The sequence below is a fragment of the Danio rerio genome, chromosome 1 (genome assembly GCF_049306965.1).
Source record: "Danio rerio strain Tuebingen ecotype United States chromosome 1, GRCz12tu, whole genome shotgun sequence".
Classification (NCBI taxonomy): Eukaryota; Metazoa; Chordata; class Actinopteri; order Cypriniformes; family Danionidae; genus Danio; species Danio rerio.
In genome coordinates, this window is record NC_133176.1 from 22,734,195 (window position 1) to 22,756,391 (window position 22,197).

The window sequence follows — 22,197 nt, forward strand, 5'->3', positions numbered from 1 at the left end:
CAAAGCAATATGGAGTGTTTTACCACAAAAACTGAGCCGTTTATGTATTAAGTAGTAAGTTTATGATTTCATGAGTAAAAGTCTCCATCATGCTGCAAAAAAATGTTCTTACTTTTGTCTTGTTTCTAATGTCTAAAATATTTTGATTTAAAATATCGAAATATTTTAAAATATCAAAATATAAAAAGCATTTTCTAGACAAGCAAAATATCATCTAGTTTTCAGAAATAATGTGAAAATTAGGAGAGTTGTTAAGCTAAATAATCTTCCAGTGGGGGTAAGTAAACTAATTTTATTTTAAAGTGAAAACTAGATTATTTGACTTATGTCAGTGGCAGATTATTGAGCTTGTTTAAAGGAAAAACTCCCTTAATTTTACATTATTACTTCTGTAAACAAGACTGTTACTGCCCTATGTATGTGCCTGTGTTGTTTTGCTTGTGCGTGCTCTCTCTTTCTCTCTCGATCTCTCTGTATATTCTCGTAGGATCACCCATTCCAGTTTGTCATTCAATCATCATTACTGTACGTTCACACCGAAAGCGGTGAGAGCATCAAAGTAGCTGGAAGTCATTCATTTTCAATGGGAGCCAGTGGCGATAAGCAGCGAGGAGCAGCGTGGCGCAACTTTATGGTAACTTTATGTTATTGAGCTATGATGCGGTTCGGCGGCAAGCAATAAGAATGTAGAAGTCCACCGCTTGGGAGGAGTCCAGAGAACACAGTCATTGTGAACTGTGGTTCCGACCCCAGATGTTCCCAAGGGTTTGATTATTGCAGTCACCGGATTTCCAATTATTTGCAATGTTTTCTTACAGGAACACACATAAAAAACATTACTGGAGAGTTATTAATGTGCATTATATATATATATATATATATATATATATATATATATATATATATATATATATATATATATATATATATATATATATATATATATTTTTTTTTTTTTTTTTTTTTTTTTCCTTCATTAAAGTGGAAATCCCATGGCACAATACAAAACATTATAGCTGCTTCAGGATATTTCAGACATATGGACACATTGGATAAATAAATGAAGCAGAGCCACACCACATGTAACTTGATATTCCATTATTAAATGAATTTAATAAAAAAATACACAACATTTTCACGCTAGAAAGCATGTTTTATGTGGGAATGTAATTGATATGATATGTGAAGAAGATTTTATTCTCTCTGTATGAAGTATTTTCTAAGTGTAAAGCAGTTAATTTTCTCTACACAAAATGTATGTAGTGTTTGCAGCAAAATTGCCAGCATGTGTTAAAAATACAGTAATATGTCTGTGTAAGATGAGTATGCCTGCACAGGAGCAACACTAGGAGAAGGCTGAATGACTGATTGTGTAGAATAACTGAATATGTAAAGCACTGATTATATATGTTAAATACTTCTATGAAGCTATATGTGTCAGAAGTTAGAATGAGTAACATATTATCAAGTGATTATGCTTTCATGACAATGTATGTAAACACTTAATCCTTTTGCATAAGTTGCATCTATGGAGAGAGAACTGTGGTGTCAAAACATTTGCTGACACAGACCTGTAACATCTCTGTTGACATGAGCTAGTGGGCTGAGAGCCAAGAATAGCAGGACCCCTTAGACTAGAAAACCTATTCAAAAATGGTCAAAAGTTAAAAAGAGACACATAGGGGTGAATCAAAAACATAAATAAAGGAGAAGGAGCAGGAGAGACTTTAGAAGGTGTCCAGGAGAGACTTCAGAATGCTCTGGGGTCTGCTCTGCTCTTTCTCGGCTTTATTATGAAGAATAAAGTCTATTTTCTGATATTCAAAACCTCCAGTCTGATAATTTCTAATTGATAAGAAGTCGAATTACGACATATGCTGCAACGGCCCCTTTAAATTCGAGATCAATGTAGCGAATTTTGAAGCTCTCGCTGCCAGAACTGAAGGCAGACAGCGTTGTCGCCAGGGCAGCCACAGCGACCCTTGACACTCACCGCCTTCGCTGTGAACGCAGTTACTCTCTGTGGCATCATTACCTACCCTACCAATCAGAAAGGAAGCTCTAAGTTTAAAGGGCCACAACCATGGAAGCTCGTTCTCTTGCTTTTACGTTGCTTGACTTTCTGCTCTGTTTGTGTGTTTTTGGTTTGTGTCATGTTGATTTGTCTTTAAAGTTTAATTTTGATCTTATTTCAGTTGTGGTATGCTGATTTTGTTTTGTATGTACTTCTGAATTCCCCTGAGAATCAAGAAGTTTAGACGTCTTGAGACATGCATCTCGCAACTGGCAGAAAACTTTTGTCTAAACAAACAAGAAGAAGTGAGCACCACTCGCTGTAAGTTTCAAATGTATTTTAGATAAACACAATGAAGATGTTTTGTTTGTTTATTTTCTATTAAGCAGTTTAGAGGGTAATTTTCAACCAGTTAGGGGTTTTTGTTATATTGTTTTCTTTTATTTACCGCCGCTTGAAATCCTCTTTTCCTTAACAGCATACATTAATATATAAATATATTTTTTTTTGCGAGATACTTTAACTTGTACATTTTATCTTTGTATTATTTGGTTGTTGTTTTGATATTTTGCCACTAACTCTCAACAAACTGAATCACATTAAAATGCTACCTCTTTATCAACAATATTGTACTTTTACATATATTTTAAAACATTAATTATTAGTGATGAAATGTCTGAAGACGAGAGAATGACTGCCTAAAATTCAGTGTATCAGGCTCTCATAGTTATTATTCTAATATGGGGCTCAAGAAACATTAAGAAAGTTGAAATGAATCTTTTGTAAATTCAATAAGTGACATTATTTTTCAGTTACATTATAGTGGTCTAGTCAGTTACATTTATTAAATTTGGATGCAATCTAGTGACAAGTTCTACTCCAGAAGCACCTAATTTAACAGTCTATTCCCAAAACATGACTTTGTTTCCTATCCTGAAGCAAGCCGGAGAAAACTTTGTTATGCTCATGTGCAGTATAATTTGGTGAACAGACTGTTGGTGGTCCTTGTGCAATGGCATCCGAGGTTGAGACTGGTGGCTTTCAAACTATGCTGAGGGAAACCGTATGAGCCTACGCATTTTTGCACAACACAAATCCCAAGTGAAAAGAAGCACATGGCTGATGTTGTGTGTTTTGGAAAGCCCAAGCTTTGACGGCCTGGTTAATGTAGGCATTGCACCACAGTGGAGATTTACGACGGATAATGGGAGGTTACAGTTAGAAAAACGTGAGGGGGACAAAAAAGTGGAGGGAAAGTCAATGGGGATGGAGAATGTTCCAGGTTTTGTTGGGTTAGCATGACTGCATTTTTTCCTTTGGAAATTTTTGACCTGGCAAATGCAATGCTAGGTTCACTCAAGTATAATTAGAAAAACCTAACAGTCCAGATACATTTTAGACAAAGTCAAGGAAACAACCAATGCCATTTGAACCAAATAAAACAAAACTAACTTTCTTTGGAGATCAACATTTTGATTGTATAAAGTCATGTCTTTTGATCTGTAAATTGAGGTCAGGCATTTCACTTTTATTTTTATGTTTAATACTGCAAAATGACTTGCTTTAAAAAAAAAGTAATCGATTGTAAAGAATGTTGTATAATATGGAATGACATGGCAATGAAGTGTCAAACTACAGACAAATCCACATTGATATCATTAGATGCTGTTTTACCACTGTAGTTTAAAGCGTTTTATTATTTTTTTGAGAAGCAGTATCTACACTGCATTGAGAAAACAACACAAACGCAACATTTAGTTGTTAATTCATATTAATTTGTACTTTCTCAATCAAACACATTTAAGTTCGATTTGCTCATCACATAATAAGGCTGAGGTTTATGGGTGGGCTTTGGGGTTGTGCCTCTCATTAAAAAAAAAAATAAATAAAATTATGTTTCCATACGAATGAAATCATAGTAATTCATATAAACTAGCTTAACTAATTTCTTCATGGGATAAGGCTGGTGAAAAACAGCATTTTGAAAACACTGAATAGTTTGGAAATGCTAGTGTTCTGTTTCAGAATAGACAGGTTAAAGCAAAGACTCTTGAAAACAAAGGCGAGGCTGTCTACAATCGCTCTTTTAACGCCAACGCCAACCAAAATAAAGAGATGCATTACCACAACCTTCAGCTTAGGAGTGTGGATGAGCAGAGTTCATTTTAGCAATATTGACCCTCAAATGAAATCAAAGACTTTATTTCTTTGACTAGTCTAGTGTGGACTTTGCGTATCATTTTTTATTTCGTCAAGCCACTCTCATATGACTATTACACAACTGGTAGGCAGCAAGTTCGAATGCCAGCAAAACATGTGCATGACTAGTGTGCGTGAATGGTCATGTCTCCTGTGTTTTAGGGTGTATGGCGTGAACAAATAATGTTTTTTTAGAAACATTAAAAATGGCAGTCTGGTTGAAAAGCGCATGTAAACTGTTCCTTCTGCCATGGAAAAGTTTATTTTAATTTATTTGACATTAAAAATACTTCTCTGCTGCACTCAACAATTCAGCAATCTGTTGTTAGAATGATAAAAATGTGTAAAAGCTACATATTTTGACTGGTCTGCCTTAGCCTTCTAACTAGGGTTGGGGCCGATAGACGATGCCATTGACCATCGCCGATGGCCAATAGACAGCACGATGCTGAGCCAGCATCGCAATCCATCGCCCCACCCCCATCGCAAACCCGCTCGCGAAAAATACACACTCAGGCCCTGTTCACACTAATACGTCTTGGTGTTAAAATGGCATTTTAAAACTAAAATGATCCACATCCACACCGTTTTACCTAGCATTTCTGAACAGCCCTCCATCCACTGGAAACGTACATCACGTGCCCACACACACACAAACACAGACACAGCGACACGCTGTCATGCGCTCCTCTGAGCTCCAGGCAGAGAGCAGTGCACGTCGGATAGTTTATGAAGGATGTACCGCTGGATCGCGTCTCGCAATAGTTTTTAAACGTGATATCCCAAATCTCCCGGAGGTTCCTGGAGTTTCTAAGCATTTGTGGGACTCATAATGCCTGCAAACGAGTGATAATCCCCCGGAAATCGCACGTCTCCCTCCCGGCCCTCAAATAAGCCGCGTACCCTTCTCACCCCCAGATCCCTCCTTGCTCTTCAGACAACCCCCCCTCCGCTTTTCACATGATGATGATGCCATAGTCCATCGCGATGTTTCACATTAGACATCATACGATGCCAAATTGGTCAACATCGCCCAACCCTACTTCTAACAGTATTTGTCAATCTTAAAGTGACTGAGATGCACAATCACGATAAAGCAGTTAGAGTTTACAAGACATAGAAGTGGAAAACAAAGTGTGTGTTAAGATTGAAGAAGTGAATCATTTTAAATATGCTAACAACTATATGTTACATATAATAACCAACGGTCAGTAATATTCAGTACTGCTAATTACTATATTTTTTCCTCAAATTCTGCCTTTGAACAGAAAAAAACAGCATATTGATGTCATTCCTGATTGAACATGACAAGAAATGCAGCTCTGCTTTTTGATATGCATACAAATAAGGCAATTGAAAAATGTGTCCCCCCCAAAAAAATAATCCTGGACAATTCTGTTCCAATACACTCTATAAAACAAACCGATCCCCTCAACATCATTTTAAGTGCCTTAATATAATTGAGATTTTTAGGATTTGAAAATATTTTCTCTATTGATTGATAGTATGCTGCTAATACGATCAATGAGCTTAATGTGTACTGATCCCAGAACATTGCTTAAATTGTTTTAGCAGTAACCCGAAACAATCAGTGGTCCTGACAGAACGCTTCATTTCAACAGGCAGTGTGTGTGTGTCCATATTCAGAAAGCCGTTAGATGCTTAATCCCCGTCTGTAGATGCACATTACAGTTTTAAATGAACTGAGCACCAGACAGATGTCGGTGTGTGTTTGTGTCTGAGACAGAGAGAGTGAGCAGATGTGTATGTGTGTGTGTATGTGTGTGTGGATGAAATCAGCCTCGTGACTTTGATGTAAACCTCTGATAAACTGACCTAGATAGAGATACATTTCTGACAGCTTTTGTGGGAGTTTATTGAGTGCGCGAGTTCAGATACTCACTAGTATAAAACCTCATTAGCATCATGCTGTTCATATCGAACCGTCTCACACATCAGCCTGCAATTGAATAAACAAAGTTAATCACATTCGCTCTGTAATAAAGGAATGTAAAAGCTCTCACATCCCCACACAAATGTGATCTCTTACCTGAGCTGGTGTTCCCTCAGGTTGGACAGAGCTTCCATGCCATGAAGGTATGAGTACACAATCTGCAGATCCTGCAAAAAATGAACATAATATTTAGCGGTCACAGATTTTGCATGAAACCCTGCTACCAATTAATTTCACTAAGATTTCTTTCTCTTTCTTTCTTTCTCTTTCTTTCTTTCTTTCTTTCTTTCTTTGCACATTTTAATTTTTCATTCAGTGTTCAGTGATGAAAATAAGTAGACATCTTATATTCTAGTAAAAAAAAGTTCTAAAAATAATAATAAATAAATAAAAGATTGATAACTTTGAGCTTCGCTTTTTCACTGCTAATATGTGTTGGGAAAAATGAGGGGAAAACAAACCCAAATAATTATGCAAGACATTTTACGCTCAGATAAGCTCGGAAGAAACAAAGCTTGAAAGAATAAATTACACGGTTGTTTTCAGTGACAGGTTTCAGCCACCATTTAAACTCGTCTTTCTCCAACCAGGAGTACGCAAACTTACATTTTCCCATTTTACTGCCTGTTTAGCTCTATAGTTTCACTATATGTGAAGAGCGTCACATCACCTTCCCGGTTTGTCGCAAATTACGCCCCGGCCCGAACCAATCACGTAGATCGAGCACACTGTTGTTTATATTAGGAGGAAAATAAATATATTTAAGCTTTTTTTTTGGAGTCAAACACTTTGGACAACACTTGAACAAGAATTAAGACCACGTAAAAATGTGAATGTTAAGGGCCTTAATTTTCTCATATTTGATTTTTCAAATTTTATTACTTTTAAAGACCCCGCAGACACCCTGGATAAACCTATAAAATCACTTAAATGGGGTATATTATGCACACACAAACGTTTAATTGCAGTCAGCCAGCCCCATGGGTTCCAGTTAACTGTCATCCCATACAAAATTGCCGTGATCTGATTGCAAAAAAAAAAAAAAATTAAAAATGTGATCATCACTGCCTGGCTGAGATATGATATAAAAGGTATCAGACCAAACATGCAGCACTGCATTTAAATTAATATGCTATAGAAAAATATTAAAAACAAATTTTAAAAAAGAGAAGCAAAACATTTTTTAAAATTAGTAAGGGTTTTTGCAATATTTTGCTTGAATTTAATTGTATTATCTTTCAATTTCTAAATGTGCTTGGTGACTAAAATATCATTTTAATAAATATATCTGTTTAATAAATAGGTTTTGTTTAAATGCACTAAAATACATTGCCTATATTCACTGAGAAATGAATAAAAATAATCATTTTCAAAAAGGGGTGTACACAAATATGCTGAGCACTGCGTGTATGCGTATATAGAGAGGTTAGACGATCCTTATTTTTTTTTTTAAATATAATTTTATTTTTACCTTTATTTTTTAATAAAATTATTTTATTGACAAATATTCTGTCCTATTTTCTTCTCTTTATATTTACTGCACTGTTTTGCTATCGTATAAATGTTAAATCAAATATAAAAAACCCTGCCTGTATATACATCAAAGGTCCAGTAGGAGGTGCCATATGAATTTGAATATAAGCAGCAGTGACAAATACATACCATTGACCAGAGAACACAGAGCGCACAACCTTCTTTAAACACCACTTAACTCCACCCATCCTGAGTTATACAATCAGCGTTTAACAAGAATGGAATGTTTGCAGATACTCCATTATTCATTCCTTCACTTTCAGATCCATTTCCTCGCTTCTGTTTTTCTCTCTACTTCTGTCACTGTGCTGTTCCTCTTATGACAAGATCCTAGCATTCACGTGTCTGATGCCATGGCATGATATTTGTCACCGTCTCAGTCATGCAATGTTAAATGTACATCTCTGCTCTAACATTCTCTGCTCTAATAGCTCTCTGTTTCTGCTCTAACAGACACAGTTCCTCACATGTGTCTTTAGGAATGTTTTTGTAAGTACATTTCTGATCAGGAAACTGTTTAAGGAAATCTTTTCCTGTTTTGTTGATGCCCATGAATGCAACAATGAGATCATATGAACCTATTATGTAGAGTATCTGAAAGAGGAAAGAGCCAAGTAAATAGCCATACTAATGCTACTAAGAAGGCCTTTATTCAAACTTTTAAAAGCTAAAAAACCTTGAGGTGTAAAAACCTCAAACCAAATAAAAGCTTATTGATATTCAGTGTGGAAGAATAAAAGCTAAAATCATTGATCAGTGCAGTAATCAAACTTGTATTTTATGCAAAAGATGTGATTTGGGTCTAGATTTTTGCCTTGATTTACCAACACCTCTGGTTTCTTAAAACATTCACGTGTTCCAGTTGACAAGTTTAGAGTCACACATTAAGCATTTCCTGTGAATTTGGCGATGATGCAATTCTAAAACTTCACTGGTGTGATGAGGTCATATGAGCTGCGCATTGAGGTTATTGGACTTGGCATACTGACAAAAAAAAAATACTAAAGAATGAACTGGACTGAAACATTAACACATTTCACCGATTCTGTTTAAACTGAACATAGTTTCCTTGTTTTAAGTGTGTGAAAATTCAAAAACTACTTGTTTCTAAGTTTAAATCTGGTTTTAATGAATGTTTATGAATTTAATCCTAACTGAATGGCACTAAATGAACGTGTAAATGGGGACTGCACTAACTCAAATCAACTCATTTTGATTAATTTTCATAGTGTAGATGCTCTTATGTTTGAATGGACTTGAACAGCCACAAAAACACCTAGAATCTGCCTACTGACTGAATATGTGATCATTATGGGGGGTTTTGAGAATAGGGGTGGGTAACTAATCTGGTTCAGTTTGGTTCGGTTACAATAATTGATGCTGTTTATGGCGATGCTGCGGATGGACATATGAATTTACACCACTGTGTTTAGACGTCTTATAACCCTCAAAGATGGACACTGGTGTGATTTAAGTTAAAAACACAGCTACTTTGTATACACATTAAGCAATATATAATAGACAAAACAATAATAAAAACGTAGGGTCTTTCTGAAAACGCAGTGTAGAATTGTGCCTTGTTTGTAAAGACATCAGTGGTGAAAAGAAGTGAACAAAGGGTGAAACTTACACAGTCTGAAATTTCCTTCAAATTAAATTTCATCCACTCTTTCCTAACGTTGGGATCAGAAGAAAGGGGATACATAGACTATGCATGAGAGGATAACCGGTTTCAAGGTTTTATCACGGTTTGGAAAAGTCAAGGTTTTAAAACCGCTAAAATTGTGTTACACCGTTCCTTTTTCGTGTGTTTTTTTAACAACTATTTTATTTAGTTTTTTTTAGGGCAACAGTATCTCCAGCAGAAAATGACCCTCCACATTAAAAGCAACTGGTCAGTCCACAACTCAGCAAACATCAAATATCATACAACAAATCACTTTTAAACCAACATACAAGCACACTATAGACCTGAACAATGCAGTGGCTTACTTTATATCTAAAGAAAAGATAGATATCCAAAGATGCCTTTTCAAGTTGTAAAGAAATCTGTGCTTCTGAAGCTAATGAAGACAGCAGAATCACCTATTTTTTTAAGGATTTAGCCTGACATGTTTACCATTCCAAAATATTTTAAAATGTTTCTTAAAATAAAATCTAGTGTTCAAAAGCGGCTGTTTTTTTACCCAGACATTCAAAAAGAGCATATATTAATGCAAGTTCTTAGACTACTGAGAATGTTTTGAGGTCTAAAATTAACTCTTATAGTACAATGACCTCAGTTTGTAGTTCAAAAACCATAATACTAGATGGAAATGGGAAAATGTTTTAAACACTTACGACTAAAACCTTGACATTTAAATGTACGCATGAAAATGAATAAAAGTTTCAGAAACTTTGAAAGGCCACACCAACCACCCTAACTCAGAATCAGCTTAACTCAAAAAGTACATTAGCAGCATCACCACTTCCTTCTATCCACCCTGACATTCCATCAACCTTTCTCATCATCTTAAACTCCCCTCCAATACATCCATCCATCCCACTCGTCTGCTCTGACTACAGTCAAATTAAAGTAAATTCAAACTGCCCAATGGGTTTGAGTCATGGGTGGCGTGCTGTGTTTTGCGATTGGTTGATTTGAGCAGAAGGGCAGGAATGTTTATTCTGGGACTGTGGCATTTCCTCTGTGAGAGACAGACGCACAGAGTTCTGATTATGGTAACAGAGTCCAGTGAGTCAAGAGACCAAGGTCACGTTTCAGTTGGTCTTAGAAGACCTGGCTGCTAGATCACAGAATAAAATCTGAAAAACACTCACACACGTGCCAGCTTTAAAAAGTAGAACCAGAACTTTTTGCTTTCACTTCTAAAATTATGACATTTTGAAACAATGAGAAACTTTAGGTTCCAGTTCCTCTTCAGTAAAATACCTACCAATTAAATGACATAAAAAAACTGTACTCACAATTTATTTTCCATTCTCTCACAGCCTGGCATCAGTGGTTTTAAACCATAAACTAACAGTACAGGTCTCTGACTAAACGTCTTTAAAAACAGGGCTGAAATTACATTCAGACGCACAAAAATTGCTTGCCCTGGCTGCTATAGAATATCGTGTCTAAAATGCTCAATTTTTTGTTTGATTTTATTGGTAGTATAAAATCAATTGCACATATACAATCACCTATACAGGATTATAATGTGGTAATGCACTCATGTGATACTGCTTAAAACAATAGTTCACCTATAGTTTTCCAAACATTTATTAGCTACCTTTTTTGTTGAAAACAAAGGAATATATTTTTTATAATATTGATGACTTCCACAGCAGGTAAAAAAAAAGATAATGAAAGCTGGAGGTCACTGTTTTTTTCAAATTTACAAATGCATGTTTTGTCTCAACAAAAGAAAAAACTACAATGAACAACTGAAGCAAATGGAGGGTGTGTAAATAGTGGCAGAATTTTCATTGTTGGGTGAAAGGTACCCTCAACTATACTAGTTTCTAAGGGGGCAACAATACAAACTTTTCACAGTTCATTTTGGTTTTCGATTTCAGGTCAAGGTTTTGGTACGCATCAGTATATGATATGATCAGTAAAAAATAAAAATAAAAAAACCTATACATGCAAAATATTTTCACTCCACTTCATTACTATAAAAGTCCCTTAAAAGTGATCTTGAGACTACAGTTCTGAGCTCAGGTATGCTTTGCACTCACACTGCACCCGAGCCCAACCAAACTACGCTTAACTTAACTATGCACTGATCCGGTTTGGATGGCCTAGTGCCAGTACACCCTGAGACAAGATTCAAAGTTCACTGCTTTTTCATTTATTCAGTTCCACTCGGAAGAGGCATAAAATATGTTTAATTGTATCTTTTGTTAATTTATCGTGAATTTATTTTATAGAGTAACAAACAATCATACAAAACCGTTTCTGGAGATTGTTTGAACTTACTGAAGCCATAAAACTATTATGTAGATATCAGAAAGCAATTGAACTTATTAAACCGATGCAGATTATGGCTCTTTTATTGATATTATAAGACGACAAGACGAAAACACAATGGCTGTTCTGTGAAACGCTAGTTTCAGTTCTTGCAACGTCTAACTGAAAGGCTTTCTGCACAACTTCCTTTTCTTACTTGCATGCTTAACCTGACCATTTATTTTTTTATTTTCAAAGAAGCCTACAGTTTCCTTTCTCTTCAATGTTTTTAAATCTGTTGACATTTCATTAGAAGATTACATGAAATGTACCTTTAAAAAAGTCCCAACCACTCCTCCTCTCCCTAAAAATAACATATTAATATTACTCTACTCTATTGCATCTATTTCCATGTTTAGAAATTTCGATTTCAACGCACAATATTACCCTGACTCCTTAAAAACTCAGAAGTGTTTTAGTTGCCATTGTTTTCTTCAATATGGCTTAAATTATGGCTCAAGCTCTTCTTAATCCTCTTATTTTTTTCCTATTTCCTCAACACCAAGCGAACAAAAACTGCAGAAAAGAAGCTTTCTCTCAGTGGTGAGTTTATTTATATATTAATAGAGCCATATGAACAACAAATATGCAACCAACCAACACAGCCATTCACCACACAAACAAGCAATGAATCGTTTTAAAAATGTTAATCATATGAATTCACTATTAATAAAACATTATGAACACTTAATTATTCTTCCTATCCCTTACAAATACCACAAAAAAGTACAAGTAAAAGCATAAAAAAAAAAAAAAAAAAAAACACCATTATTACAATTTTGTTCCTCAATTTTTTTTTTCCATATTTATGTACAACAGTTTATGGAAAGTACCAGGCTCCAACTGCTCAAAAATTTTTATTAATATGGGATTTTCACGCTTAGTTAAGCATTGATAAACTAGGGCTGCAACTTGCGATTTTTTGATTATTATGTTTCTTTATTAACCAGATAAAGAACCCATTGAGATCGACATCTCATTTACAAGGGTGACCTACCAAAGAGGTCTGCAGTGAACGACTTATACTACTACACCAATGATGTCTACAATTACTGATACTACTACAACTATTACTTTAACAACCACAACTACTTCTACAATCACTACTACCACTACTACAACAACGAAAGCAACCTGAAAAATGACAATGGCAAAAATACTTATGATAATGAAGAGATAAAAGGAGGACAAGTCAAAACAGTAATACTAATAATGGTAACAAAAGTAGAAGTAATAATATGAATGATGATAGTGAGGAGGCGAGGGGGGTTGAGAAATCAGGAAGAGGACAAATAATAATAATATCAACAATATCAACAATAACAGCAATAATAATAATAATAATAATAATAATAAGTAGTAGTAGTAGTAGTAGTAGTAGTAGAAGAAGAATCTAGAAGAAGAAGAAAATAGAAGAATGATAAGAAAAGGAAGAAATAGAAAAGAAAAGGGAGGAAAAAAATAGAGAAAAAAAGTGCAGCAGACAAAACAATGAGAATAATAATAAAGAAAACATTACTATAATAATGGTAATATACAAATAATAAGAACTCAAAGTAAGATCTGTCAACTATGAAGCGCAGTATGATATTGGCTATGCAGGAAATGTTCTGTTCTAATTCTGACTGAGAAGGTGTTCATCTGCATTACTGGAAACACAGAGGTAACTAAGTCTGAACATGGTGGACACTTATTATATAACTGATGTCTTTTTTTATAGCCACGAACAAATGACTCTTCAGCCCTGCGAGACTTTTGATGACAGGGCATGAGAAAAGAACCACGAACATGAATTCTTTTCCGATTAAGGTAACTAACCAAAGACTAGTTTCACAAGTTATTTTCATATGAAGCTGCATGTTAAAATGCTAACTAAAAATGTGCAAATGACAACTAAAAATGGTGGCCCAGCATCTGTGCTTGCGTGGTTTCGGAGTTTCACAATGCATTCTGTGGAAAGCCTGAAATTCCCCCCACCCCGGTGTATCGGTGGCAGAGTAAGCAGGTGGGAAAAACCATTATAGCCAGCTGGGTGAACAAGAGGGGGAAGGATCCAACAGCAATGCCGCAAATCAGAAATGAGCGCTACTAAATTAAGAAAACATCATTCGTGTCACAGATCAGACAATGGTGAATAGCCCATTGTTATTGCAAGAAATATCCATATGCACAATGTACACACTCAATAAGACCAAGTCTGTTTGGGAGGACTACATAAATTCAGATTCTGACCTCTGACCTTGAATAGCTCACATTCCAGTTAGCCCACGAAAAAGCACACTACAGGGTGGAACTAATCCCTTATGGTGTGGATCTGTGTCGTGATTGTTCACACAAATTCAGGACAGACAATATTTGTTCTTTGCTTTACAATAGCTTATTTGTAAAATTGCAAATCTTAATATTTCAATTTTCACATTAACTACTTGAAAAGACAACTAGTCAGCTTGGGGTTGAATGCTCAATAAGAGCAAGCATTTTAATACAGCACCCCAACCAGCCTGAAAAAAAAAAAAAGTATACAAAGCCCAAGGAACAAATTAGGACAGCACAATATATAGATTCAGCATCAATACCACAATAGTCACATCATGTGTATATGCAATGTTGAGTCTGGATTATAATTCATTCCATTTGTAACTTAGAAAAAAATGAATGATTAATTTTATTGAATAGTTTATAAAATGTAGACTATGCAGTGTTATTTTACATTTAATTATTCAATTATTATATATCTGAATACAGTTTGACTCCTCGGAAAACAGTAAGACGCAGTTTACTTCATTTAAATCTTTTTCTTTAATGATTTTTTCTGTGCTTGTTTGTTATATGTTATGCACTCCCGTACAGAATCATCCCAACCGATCTAATATTATTAATTCATTACAAACAGTTTTTCCACTTACTTTGAAATTGTATTCATGTTGCATTACATAATCTCAAAATAAAAAAATATTGCAATGTTAGATTTTTCCAATGTACCCCTTTTTTTTTTTTTTTACAAGCCTGTAATGACACATTTAACAGTCATTATAATCCTAAATCCTTGAAAGTTTTTAATATTTACATTTTTTTAAACATATGAACATTTATATGCATTTATGAATGTACTATATCATCTTTGCATCAAATTACAAAAAACAAATTACAGCTTGTTTGAGGTGTTTCTAATCCAGCGTCTATGGGGCAGAGAGTAAATTTAACATTATTTTCTTTTCTGGCTGCCGTCATCAATCTCACACTATTTTCCTTTTTTTTTTTTTTTTTAAAAGCCTTGATAACACCATTGAGGAGTTAAAAAAATGTGTTGTACTCTCCTATTCATTGCGCTCTAAGTTTACCCAACGATGATGCCTGCTCGATTATGGGAAAAATCATAATCACGATTATTTTGGTCATAATAGTAATCACGATTATTCAAAACTATATATCTTTCAAAAGTTTCAAATTGCCAGTGCACAACTTGACTCTTTAATTTCTACAACTGATACTGTTTCCATCGCCATTTAAATCTCTCGTCTACCACCTGCGCAGAAATCAACATCACAACTGGGTTATAGGTTGCCAAATAGGGGTCACAAACAGTTCGAAACTTTAATATTTTTTAATTGTGTGAGGTGATGAGATTTTTACAAAATCTGGTAACTGGGCTAACTCTGACTAAAAATTTTTTACTCGGCTATACCAAATACGGGATTTTCTTGTAATGTAACAAATTATGTAACAAGTAGAGCTGTACGATTCTGGCTAAAATGAGAATCGCGATTTTTTTGCTTAAAGTAAAGATCACGATTTTCTCACGATTCTGTGGATGTAAAATAAAGGTATGGTAAAAACAAACATATGGCACAACATCGATAATAATATTATGTGGTTTACTGGTTTTTATAAATAATTCTATTCTATAATTCTGATGTTGAATTATTATGTTTGAGATATATGCTTGCAATCTGTCGTTGACAACATTATAAAACCATTTTATTCACTGGTAAAATCAGACATTTGCCATTATCAGATTATATTCAACATTATAAAGGCTAGAGTAGTTATACTGACATTGTAAACCTTTATTTTCATGCACAACTGTGGGTTCGCTATGAAAGAACATATCAAATGCTTGTCATAATCATAACTCTAAAATGCAATACGATCATTTAAATGAAGTGCACTTTCGGTTTTATTCTTACTGCTAAGTGGTTGTTCATACTTTGCGCGCGGCTCCCAAATGATCACTCTGTGCCACAAACTGAATATTATTTGCAACTGTATTACCTGTTACTCGCAACATATGCAGGTTCTGTTCACTAAAGTAGGCGTGCGCGCGTCTATCATTAAGTGTGCGCCCTCTGTGATAACAGCTCACCGTCAGCAGCTCATGTCACGTGTGATTTCCCGATCGCGAAAACATCATTATATTAAGACAAAAATGACATTTTTTTTGGTAAATTTTACCTTATAAATACAATATGTGACCCATTTAACATCATTTGGAGGTGTCGGTGTCACTGAGCAACGTGTGTGAAACAATGAAAAGACTCGTGGAGCCACCTTTTCTTCTCTCCTGAACTTGAAAATATGATTGACAGAATCGTAGAAATGCTGGATTAAGATCGTCTAGGGGGTCGAATCGAGATTGCGATCTTTTAACGATTAATTGTGCAGCTCTAGTAACAAGTATATAACATGATTTCCCAAAATGAAACTAGAAGGTGGTGGGAGTTGGGAGCAAAGAAGGGAGATGATTTGAAAAAAAAAAAAAAAAAAAAAAAAAAAAAAAAAAAAAGTGTTGACGGTTTCTCACTTAAACAGAAAACAAAACTTCCGACAATCACACACAAAGCATAAACAAAGCCGCAATTAGTAACACTATCAAAGTACTTGTCACTCACTACAGATGGATTTGTTCTAGCAAATATATCTGATCATCGAATAATCCATAACAATTGCAAATATTTGAAAATGTAGCAAAATTACAATTGACTTCTGTGTCCTCTTGATTTTGTTGGGAACTGTTTACTTGGTGGTTACGTAACTTCAGTTTTTGTTCTCGTTCTCTGATTCGCTGCAAAATAACTAATCAAGAGTGCTCTCTTTAGCCAATGCTGATTCTACATGCTGAATCAGACCAACTCTCTCTGATGTTAACCTAACTAGGAGACTTGTGGAACACATTAAAGGCTGATTTATGCTTCAGCGTCATGTGCACATGTATGGTTTGGTGCAGCCTTTGCACAGTCACATATCCCTTGCCGTGGCGGTTGTGCACCTCTCAAAAAAAAATGTATCTGAATGCGCTTCAGTTACTTTCACATTAAAGTGGCGTTCAGGAAAAACAAAACACCTGCGAAGAAACTTAACACAGAAGAACGTTAAATACCTACTTCTAGCTAGCGTTTCGGAAGTGTTAATGTATATGGAAGTATAAATGTACAGCCACGCGCAAGGCAGGCGCCGTGGGTCACGCCGATCACTCAGAAGTATAAATCAGCCTAAAACTAACTAGCAGGACTGATACTGAACAATCACCTAATGCTCACCAACACCCAACCATTCGCTTGGTGTGTCCCAGCCTCATGAACATGCTCAACAGCCCTCAAATATCTGTGGGAATTTTTACTTTATTTTTTGTTAAATAAAATTTATACAAACTAATTAAGTTGAACATTACTAAATTTAATTTGTTTAAATTAAGCCCATATATATGGCCCATATATATTGGTTATTTTTTTTCAGTGTAGTTTTTATACTGTTGAATTAATAAAGCGTCTAGAAGGATTTTTTATTCTAAACAAATACCACAGAAACCCTTCAGTTAGGTTACTTTTTACCGTGACAATGGTATAATGGTATTATGTTACCATTTTTACCAGTGAATTCTATACTAGTAATTTTACATTAATATACACCAATTCAAACTCAAGCTAATGTTACTGACAAATTAAGCAGTCAAATCAGCACTTCTAAGAGCAAGAAAACATTTAAAATGACTACTGTACATGTGTGGTACTACCCTCTGTAGAACTTGGTAGCATCTGAACCTCTACCCCTAGATAGTAGGAATCTGGAGCCCTAAAATATATTATAAATAAAAGCCTTTCTATAAATACAGAGGTGGAAAACAAGTGACTAACAATAGACCCACAGAGGTGTGGCCAGATCTCATGGATCAACTTCAAGTAAGATCTGATGACTCTCATGAGATTTGACTGATCTTGTGAGCACGTCATGGTCTGCACTGATAGCCTCACACCAAGTGCTCTGAGATATACACCTTTACCCCACCAAGTCAGTTTGAGTGCTGGAGTGTTCGGAATCAGTTTAAATCAGTTCTTTTTCTTTTGACACAAATCACTGGCCCTGAACCATGACAAGAGCTCTTAAATAGCACCAAAACACTGCAGCAATTGAGATAAGAAAAGCTTGTGTCAGGGGCTGGGTAGAACCATGATGACAACACAATGAACAGAAATTATTTTGAGAGCCATATTTGAAACGGCAGCTGAACATAATGCTGAATAACGTATTATGGCTTCTAATATCGGTCTATTCAAATCATGGCGTGCTGCATGAACACTTTATTCTTGCTTGTAGAGCTGCACAGTTCTGGCTAAAATAAGAATTGCTTTTTTTGGCTTAAAATAAAGATCACGATTTTCTCACTATTCTGTAGGTATAAAATGAAGGTTAATATGAGTGGGCTATTATTATTATTGTTATTCTCAAACATGTGGTAAAACAGCGATAGGCTTTGTGTAGCTGTACTGTTGGTTAAATTGCTAAATTTTGCATAGACTTGGAATGGTGAACTTGAACAAACTTTAGATTTGTCCTGGTCATTAATGCTGATGATAATTCAGATGTTGAAATATTGTGTTAGTGTCAATCTGTAATTTTCTGCTTAAAATCTGTCACTGACATGATTTTTGTGAATACAGAAGACTGTGTGTGAGTATTTTTGCATTTCGGATTCTGTATTTTGGATACTTTTTGGGCTGGAATCGGTCAGCTACATCTGGCAACACTGTGTGCGCTTTCAGTTTCATTTTCACTGCTAAGAGCGGTTCACTTCCTGCATGGCTTCCAAACGATCACTCTGTGCGACAAACTGAATGTTATTTACAACTTTATCACCTGTTATTCACAGTCCATGCAAGTTCTGTTTACTAAAGTAAACTTCATTCAGAGCAAGCGCACGCCCTCTCTGTGATAACAGCTGACGGTCAACTCATGTTACGTGTGATTTTGCGGTCGCAAATACATTAAATGAAGACAGAAATGACATTTTTGGGGTGAATTGTATCTTATAAATACAGCATGTGACTCTTTCAACTCCATTTGGAGGTGTCCACATTGCTGAACAACGTATGTAGAACAATGTAAAGACTTGTGCGGTCAACATTGCATCTCTCATGAACTATAAAAATATGATTGACAGAATCGTAGAAATGCTGGATTAAGATCGTCTAGAGGGCCAAATCGAGATTGTGATCTTTTTTCGATTAATTGCAGCTCTACTTGCTTGTATTCTCTGTCCGTCTTTCGGATGAGACGTTAAACCGAGGTCCTGACTCTCTGCGGTCATTAAAAATCCCAAGGCACTTCTCGTGAAAGAGCAGGGGTGTAACCCCGGTGTCCTGGCCAAAGTCCCTCTATCGGCCCTTACGATCATGGCCTCCCAATCATCCCCTTTCACCGAATTGGCTCGATCACTGTCTCTCCACTCCACCTATAGCTGGTGTGTGGTGAGCGCACTGGCGCCGTTGTCCTGTGGCTGCCGTCGCATCATCCAAGTGGATGCTGCACACTGGTGGTAGTGTGGAGAAACCCCCCCTCATGATTGTGAAGCGCTTTGGGTGTATGGCCATACACAATAAATGCGCTATATAAATACACATTACATTACATTACATTACATATACAAATAACGGTGCACTGCATGAATATCATCATCACTCATAATCTACATCTATATAAACTATGGTGCACTGCATGAACATGTTGGATTCACTGTGTTTGGAAGCCAATGTAGGTTGTCTGCCAACTTAGCTTCCTCTCTACAGATGGTCATATCCCAATAAAGGCATAAATGCCAAAAATAAATCTAAAATTAAAAAAGATATAACATGGCCTGTTTATATACATATAACTGTTTAGTACAATACCATCTTTTTTGCTTAGAGAAAATGTTTTTGAGCTTCAGGAGAGCACTACTTTGACTAGCTACTTATTGTGATTATTGATTGATACGTGTTATTTATTTTTACATATACAATGTATAATTTGTGCAATTACAAGCCTGTAAGTTTGTGGGAAACATTTTGCAATTTTTACATGTTCATTATTGCATATTTAAATAGAAGTTATTTCATAAACTTGATTTAAAACTGCATCAAATTGCGTTTTTTTTTCAGTTGAAAACTAATATTTTTAAATGCATATTTAATCATTATGGTTGAGACTGCACAATACATCATTTCAGCATCAAGATCGCATTGTGTGAATCTGCAATAGTCACATTGCAGTAAGTGCAATGTAGAGTCTGTAGACATGAGACACGGACTATAGACATGATGTGTGGTCAATGCAGACCAAGTAAAAAGAGTAAAAGTTTAATAAATGTATGTGTTTTTGAGGCCTGTGACTGTATGAAGATAATAAAAGCATTGATAAACACAAAAATATTATACTATTTGTATAACTTTTATTATTTATGCAATGAAGACCAAGCATTTTACATTTAATTCAATTACTTTGTCAGAGAACTGTTTAACTCTTCAGAACAGTGGTCCCCAACCCCTGGGTCGCGGACTAGTACAATCAATTGGTACCGGGCCGCAAAAGAAATCATGAATTATTTTAGTTTTATTTGTTATCCGAGTCTGAATTATTTTTATTTTGAAAAATAATTTATTTTGAAAAATTACCTTATTCTCTTGGTTACATTTCAGTCGCTTGAGCGCCAACATGTAACCCATAAGCTAGCAAAAGTTTCTATGCAAAGAGGAAAAGGCCCCATGAACTGCCAAGGAATGGAGCCGCAACCTATTTGTCAACAAATCAGGTGAATACAGCATATTTGTGCAAGAAAAAGATCAACGGAGATTGCAAATGATGGAAACCATTCACATATTGCATCTTTTCCATGTGTAAGTTGTTATTTTTTAGGCATGCGCCAGTTGGGAACGATGTGCAAAAGCAGCACAAAGCACTTTCGCCTACCATGATGCACCCAGCTAAAAACATCTTTATAATGCCCGAGCACATCGCGAGTCACCTGACAAGAACTGACCCATCAGCTTCATATTTTATATGGAACATACACATTTAGGTAGACTAGTTATCTCAGAAAAACACTGCAGTGCTTTTTAATGTTCTCCATAAATAAAGCTTGTATCATATTTGCAGCTAGGGTTGTCACAATACCATTAATTAATCTTACGATACAATATATCAGCTTAAGTATCACAATACCAAATAGTATTGTGAATCAGTAATCTAATTATAAAGAAAATAGTCAAAAATACTATATATTTTACGTTATAATAGGTCTACTGGAATTTAGTTCATAATAATTGAAAAATTCATTATTTTGGTGTATTTTGTAGATAACTGGCCAACAAAAAAACATTACAATAAAGATTCAAATTATACTAAATTTGTTACAATAAGAGCGTTTAAAAAAAACAGGCTATACAAGGTGGTCAAAAATATTTTTCATCTATTTTTTTTTTTTATCAGTCTTATCAGGTAACAATCCAAAGTAATTCAAATTTTTACTTTGTGAGTCGTTCTTTTAAAGACGTTGTTGTAGTTTATAGCTACTAAATCATATTGACGGGAACAGAAATTAACCGATTCAGGTGTGCGTTTGACATGTCAGCAAACATCTGAAAACGTCAAGACTATTCAAATAAAATGGTCTATTTTTGCACAATCGTGTGAGCATTTTAGTGACTTTTCCACATGCAACATTATCTATTGTAGATAGACCGTTAATGAGGATACTATCGTTTACAAACTACAGTGGCATCTCTAGTCTTCTGGAGTCATATAGCGATACTACCATAGGACCGGTAAACGTGCAACCCTATTTGCAGCAATGTCATCCTCTGAAAAAACAGTTGATGGTCACCTAGCAACTAGAACTGTGAACCTACACTAGTCTCACAGTTCGGTTCAGTCACGATTATCATGCCATCGATCCGGTTCAATTCGATATCTCGGTGCATCACAGTGCATTGACGATGCTTTTCATACACAGTTTTATATTTTCTTCACAACAGCAATTCTTGTATTAAAATGTATGAATATATTAATATTATTATACTATTTGTAATACAATTTTGTCATTTAATACAGTCAGATATATGAACTGTACCTTTAAACAACACGAGCATTTAGCAAATAATATAAACAAATATAAATATCCAGCTCGCTTTCTGATCCTTGTCTAGTTCTCTTACACCCCTTTGATTGGTTACACCCTCAACAAAATTGGTTGCG

General features: G+C 35.3%; 1 protein-coding gene across 13 annotated transcripts in view; it reads right to left on the reverse strand.

Annotated features, from left to right (window-relative positions):
- rapgef2a (Rap guanine nucleotide exchange factor 2a) overlaps positions 1–22,197 on the reverse strand; it is a 66,281-nt gene that overhangs the window by 33,639 nt on the left and 10,445 nt on the right. For all 13 annotated transcript variants that reach the window (XR_012406056.1, XM_073950842.1, XM_073950829.1 and 10 more), the window contains exons 2-3: positions 6,264–6,334; positions 6,117–6,173 (exon numbers count right to left, since the gene is read on the reverse strand). Coding sequence is in view for 11 of the 13 variants with exons in the window: in XM_073950829.1 (XP_073806930.1) it covers positions 6,117–6,173; positions 6,264–6,334 (128 nt within the window). In the remaining 2 variants the exon portion in view is untranslated. The remainder of the gene's footprint in view (positions 1–6,116; positions 6,174–6,263; positions 6,335–22,197) is intronic.